The sequence below is a fragment of the Vigna angularis genome, chromosome 8 (genome assembly GCF_016808095.1).
Source record: "Vigna angularis cultivar LongXiaoDou No.4 chromosome 8, ASM1680809v1, whole genome shotgun sequence".
NCBI lineage: Eukaryota > Viridiplantae > Streptophyta > Magnoliopsida > Fabales > Fabaceae > Vigna > Vigna angularis.
Window position 1 is genome coordinate 4,639,925 of NC_068977.1, and position 6,485 is coordinate 4,646,409.

The window sequence follows — 6,485 nt, forward strand, 5'->3', positions numbered from 1 at the left end:
AATGAGAGTGAGAGAGATCTTTCAAACCCTCAAAAAATATTTATATATAGAATGAGAGTGAGAGAGATCTTTCAAACCCTCAAGAAATATTTACAAGAAGGCTCTAATACCATGTTAAGAAGTGGACTTTTAGTTTAATTCAACCCCACAAAACCAACTTGTAAGATGAGGTTTGCACCTATCTATATACTCTAAATTGGCCTTATCTAGTCGACGTAGGACTTCCAATAAATATATATATATATATATATATATATATATATATATATATATATATATATATATATATATATATATATATATATATATATATATATATATATATATATATATATATATATATATAAAAGCTGCATTCAAATGTTTCAATATAATATATTCTTTTGGTTTAGTGGCTATTTCATAGGGCTGATATGAGACTTTGGATCTATAAACTATGATTTTGATGAATTCCTGGAAAAGGGTGGGTATAATACTACGGGAATTTTACAAATAAAAATGGACGTTGTATGTGTAGACATAGCGTAATGAATGATGTGAACCGCTATGTTTGGCAATTTTCTAGAAAAGGTTAATTGGGTGCATGAGTTATTCTATGTGTTTATAGGTTTGTATAAATATATGTTTGAATGGTAAAGTGGTTCAGATGTGCAATACTGTTAGACATTCTCAATAAGTTTATATAGCTGTAACGAGAAAAAAAAAAGGAACAAGTGTTTAAGTTGAGCATGAGTACTGGGATTCCAAAAGGGAAATTAACATAGGGACATGGTATTGTATGAAAATAAGTGAGTAGGAGTGAATGCTATGTGCCTATACCGGTGTAATTGGATGCTTATCTTGTATGAAATCCTTGACTGTGTGAAACTGTTGCATATGTTGTTAAACTGTTTTAAGTACTGTTAGTAGTGAATCATGGGTTGAATAAGAATATTTAATGATGTAGAATGTGAAAGGCATTATACTCGACTAATTTGGTTGTAAATATACAAGGTTTTTGGACTAATGAAACGTTGTAGGGGATTGGGAAATCTGTTTGACTTTGTTAATGTAGTAATGAGTATTTTCAATATGTAACACTGTAAATATGTGGATGCTGGGCTGCTGTATAGTTACTAGAAATTGATATGGTATGTGTTATGACAAATTATAGAACACAAGTGATGTGGTGCGTGCTTAATATGCGGTCTGATATATGTTATCGCTGTGTGCAAGTGATTTATCGGTAAACGACAGTTCTGTGTGATAAATTTGGAGTGCGTGATGGAATGTATGAGTATAGACTTTAATTGCTAAAGTTATATTTGACGCAAGGGTTGTTTTTGCTAAGTGAATAATCTTTGAATATATTAGATGTGTTCGTACTATGTAAAAGGGCTATATAGGAAAATTATCATCAAATAATTTATATAGGAAAATACATTTTTTATATAAATAAATTGGGTCCTTCTTGTGGTTTAGGTTTCGAACCCAGGTTTCTAAAAAAAATTTACAATTATTCTTCACAGTGGAATGGAAGACAGAGAGAAGAATGCTTACATTGCCCAGCTAATGGATTGCAATGAGAAGGAAAAGAACAGGAAGAAGAAGGCGAAGCAAGCCACAGAGAGAGTTGCTGTGAAAAAATCAGCAGCAAATTCTGCAACTGAAAACAATGGTGCTGATGTTACTGCTGTCAATGGTGTTAGGATTGCTCTGTTCGATTTTTCGGTTGAAAATTTCTTCAGAGACATGGATACCATTATCAGACTCTGTGGGCAAGAAGATGACATTGCTGCTACTGACCAGATGGAGATTCAAAGAATGTCTTCCTCAGTCACTTTCTTAAGGTACAAACAAAACAAATTTGTTGGGAGAAATTCTGTTGCATTCAATATTATGTTTATAAATTAGGTGCAATATGATGTCATCCTCCTAGTGGTTGTGTATGTATACGAGGAGTCCATAATGTTATTCTGTTTCTTACTATGTGAATTAATATTGTAATTTTTCCATCTTGTGAAGAAAAGAGGACAAATGTAAGAACAGATACTTTTCCATCTTCTGACATGGAATGACAAACATGGTCTGTAAACCCTTCAACGGAGTATCCAATTATTGAAATCATCTCATTTTGCAATGGCAATAGTACAAATTGTATCTGATTTATCAGTTGGCTGAGTCACAATGTGGTTGAGGTTATGATTCATAGCATATTGTTGCAACACTTCCAAAATGATTTTATGTTTTGAGGTGTAAAAGTCTGCTTTGAAGAACTTTTCATGTTTTCTTTCTGCCTGAATGACTTGACTGACTTCAAATTCTCTTCTATTTCATCTCCAACAGCGTAATTTTGCATTAGAAGTTCTTTGAATATTTGGAGGTTACTGACAAGTGAATACTCCTCATTTACAGCCTTTAAGGAACCTTGTTACATAGTCATTCTTCCTATAGGATCTAATAGTGGGAATCAGATTGCAATATCAATAAATTTGAAAAGTGCAGTAAATTTTCTAATTCTTGTCAAATTCCTTTCAAATTAGTAGAAATACAACATGTCATCTTTGTAATATCGATTTTTAAGATCTTTCTATACTTTACTGGAAGTTTCAATGGAAGGCTCGAAGGAATGTAATATCCATGACACAAAAGTTTATTGCATCTGTTCCAAATTTGATGGTTAGTTTCTCCCACACGAGGCTTAGGCAAATTGCCATCAATGAGTTTTTCTGTTTTTTTAACTTAAAGTCACCCTCATGTCTTTTGACTACTGGTGATAATTTTCTCCATTCATTTTGTTAGTTCTCCTGCCTCAGTTATATTCCATTTGATTATTTACTTGTTAATTATTCATTAAAATTATTTTCCCGTTACTTGAATGTGTAGTTGCAAATTATTTATCTTGTATCCACTATCTTTGAAATGTTTTTTTTTGAGAACTGCAGAGAAGAGTTTAATGGGTAAAATTTTATGCATGGTCATCCAATCTCAAACCATTGTTAGTATGACCTTTAAGATAGTTATTGTGAAATTCAACAAATTTAGCATATATGACAGTTTGTGGTTGGATAGTAATGCAAAAGAAAAAACCTTTTGCACTGTTAATTTGAGAGCCATTGTAAAGAATAATATTAGTAGTTACCAAAAGCCTTGTTTTTGAAAACTGCCCGATGTCCTAGCTTTTAGAAGTTTCCAAAATAAGCCTCTAATTTTTTTTTGTTGATGTTAAATGTGCAGAGAATGGAGAGATTTTAAATATCCATCAAAAAGCATTAAATTTGTGTATGGACTCGAGAGTTCTGATTGTTTTAAGGGAAAAGATGTCAGTGCCATAAATTTGCCCCCGTTTTCTTCTGCCTCGGTTCCTGAGGTATGTTTACTTTATATTGTATACCTTGTTTGTTTCCTGGCCAATTTTGGCAACGCATATCTTATGACATTTACCTTTTTATTCATCACTACTAACTAGACTTCCAACTCATTATCATATCCTTTTTTTTATTAGCAAGATATGCAAACGGAGCAACCTGGGGAGGTCATATCTCAAGAATGCAGGTATGAATAAGACATATATTTTTGTTGTTTTATTCATTGTCTTGACTATGTTATTATAGGCCATGTTTCTATTAATTAATAACAATTATGTTTGAACTTGCTGATAAATTTAAGCGTTTTAGCCCTATATTATTTAATTTGGCTAACACCTCAAGTTTTGTTGGAGCAGAGATTTTGTGATGAATGTTGGAGGCTCTGTATGGGCATTAGATTGGTGTCCTCAAATGCATGAAAAAGCTGATTCTTCCACAAAATGTGAGGTGTAATGTATAGGTGTAATGTGTGTGTATGTATAGGTGTAATGTACGGCAGTTTAATGTATTCGTTTTGTTATGTTGATTGCATATGTAATAGTTGGAGATTTTTAATGTTTAATGAAATGAAGATGTTCAATGTTGAATGAAATCAAGATTTGTAGTGAACATTATTCTTGTTTGTACTGCTTGCCTATAATGAACCAATGTAACATGTGACTGGCTGATGTACTTTATTCAGGTTTGACATTAAACACAAATTAAATGTAGGTTTCAAATCTGCATAAAATGTAGGCTTGCCTATAATCAATTCTGGAGGTTTCACATATGACATTTTTCATCACTAAAATGTTCCAATCAAATGTACCATTTACAACTAAAATGGTCTAATCAAATCTGCCATTGAGAGCTAAAATGTTCCAATCAAATCTGTCATTCACAACTAATATGTTCCAATGAAATGCGTCATTCACAAGTAAAAGGCTGCAATGAAATTTGCCATTCATAATACGAAATAAGTATGTAGTCATCCATTGTTCATACAAATACCAAGTATAGAATACTGAAAGCTAAAGCATTGTTTCTAAAAGAGTGTTGTAATGGATTACATCAAAGTTTGATCTATCTATTACATTTCCTTTCATAAAACTTAAAACATTGTTTCAACTCTGATGATGGTTCTTCTCCATGTCGTGCACCATAAGCCAATGAAGTGGGTTCTTCTCCTTGTGACTGCAAAACATCTTGTTCGTTTCTCTTGGGACAACGCGTTTTGTTGTGACCCACTTCCCTACACTTGCTACATCTCTTAACCAATCCACCTTTGCTCGTCCTGGTGCTATTTTTCTTCAACTCTCACTGCTCTAACCTCCTTTTCTTCTTAGGACGACCAAACATCTTTCTTTTTGATGGAGGCATGACATATGGATGTTATGTTATCTTCCACAGGTTGTTTCCATTAATAGGATAGATAATAGAGGAGTATATTTCTTCATACGATGAAGTGAGAAAGCATACAAGTATGTAGTCCTCTTCATTGAGGTTCAGAAACCTCATTGCTGTCAATGCATGAACACAAGGTATTCCACTGATGCTCCATTTTCTGCAGGAACATGAATATTCATCTATGTTCACCACATACTTGTCCCCAATTTGGGACACATGTCTGACTTCAAATAGATTTTGTGCAGACTAGCTGTGAACATTAGGCAACATTAGTAATGTAGAGCAGCTATTGAAAAAAAAAAGAAAAAAATTTGTGAATACCTGGGAATCCAGTACTGTGTTAGTAGGGCCTCCTTTTGTAGTCTACTGAATATTTTTGGACAAATTGATGACTTAAATGACTTTACCCTTTTCCTATTAGTAGCCCATCTCTTCATGATGTAAAGTCTGATTTCCTCCAACATTGTAATAATTGGTTTTCTCCTCGTCTGAACCAAAACACTATTAAAGGCTTCTGACATGTTATTTACTAAGGTATCACATTGAGTTGTGCTTGTGAACCTTGATCTGGACCAAAACCTTGAATGTAGAAATAAGTCATACAATTAGTATTTAAAATAAGTCATACTTTTAGCTTCCTAACAGACAGTAAAAGAAATTTAAAGATGGACAGTGGAATACCTTGGAGGAATAGATATCAAGTGGCGAAACGCATCTTCGTTGACCTCTCTTATACTTCTCATCTCATTCTCCCATTTCCGTGGGTGGGTTGTCGTTGCTGCCCTCCACATCAACTTCTTAAAATTCTTTCCAGGGAATTTCTTCTTGAAATTGGCATATAAATGCCTTACACAAAATCTGTGTGCAATTCCAGGAAGTAGATCTTGTACAACTAGTAAGAGTCCCTATGAATGAGTCAGCAATAAGTATGATGATATTTATAAGATAAAACACAAAAACCAATAATGCAATTTACCTTATGTTGATCTGATAACAATGTAAGTGAAGAACACAACTCAGGTCCACCTAGGTCTTCAATGAGTAGCTCCGTAAACCATGTCCAAGTCTCCTTGTTCTCGACCTCTACTATGGCATATGCTAGTGGCATCATTTGACCGTTTGCATCTCGAGCAACAACAGTTAACAACTCACCACGATGTCTACCTTTCAAAAAGGCTCCATCAAGGTTAATGATTGACCTGCATGAGACAAAGCTATCTTTGCATGCCTTGAGGCATGCGTAGAACCTTTCAAATATTCGCTTTCCATCATAGTCCTCAACTTTGACCTTGATAGTGGACCCTGGGTTTCTTGCTAATAGCTCATGAGCGTAATCATAAATTCTATTATATTGCATAGTGAAAGACCCTTTCACTTGGTCTGAAGCATAGGCTTTCGCCTTGTAAGCCATATTTTTACTTATTGCTATGTTCCATTTCCTACTTATTTTATCTCTAATGTCAACACCCTTAACATTAGGATTCTCTTTTACTGTTTTTTCCAATTTTTTACTTAGCCATTTTGCATTGAATAGTCCTAACTTATGTTCCCTACTGCATGTGTGTCGATCCACCACAGTCCTCAACTGTCATGTATCTATTGCCTCCATGTAACCAAAATAAGTCATCCATGGACATTCTCCTTTTGCTCCCACACACTTAAGCCTTATTCTTTTTTTATCATTTTAAATAAACTTTAGATTTTTTCCATTCTCTAGTGCGTAGGTTTTGATGGCATCCAATATGTCTTTTT

The 6,485-nt window shown here is 33.8% G+C and overlaps 1 protein-coding gene across 1 annotated transcript; it reads left to right on the forward strand.

The window, feature by feature from the left end:
* The first annotated feature begins 1,480 nt into the window (after nt 1-1,480).
* On the forward strand, nt 1,481-3,914 carry LOC108345434 (uncharacterized). Its single transcript, XM_017584032.2, has 4 exons — nt 1,481-1,829; nt 3,217-3,349; nt 3,485-3,534; nt 3,704-3,914. Exons 1-4 carry the CDS (start codon nt 1,513-1,515, stop codon nt 3,798-3,800), a joined length of 597 nt encoding a protein of 198 aa, XP_017439521.1. The 5' UTR covers nt 1,481-1,512; the 3' UTR covers nt 3,801-3,914.
* Nucleotides 3,915-6,485: the final 2,571 nt, after the last annotated feature.

Excerpts from the sequence above, each read along its gene's own strand:
- LOC108345434 (XM_017584032.2), top strand. The coding sequence starts at position 1,513 with ATGGAAGACAGAGAGAAGAATGCTTACATTGCCCAGCTAATGGATTGC. Across the intron at positions 1,830-3,216 it reads TCCTCAGTCACTTTCTTAAG|AGAATGGAGAGATTTTAAAT; the intron begins GTACAAACAAAA and ends TTAAATGTGCAG. Across the intron at positions 3,350-3,484 it reads CTTCTGCCTCGGTTCCTGAG|CAAGATATGCAAACGGAGCA; the intron begins GTATGTTTACTT and ends TTTTTTTATTAG.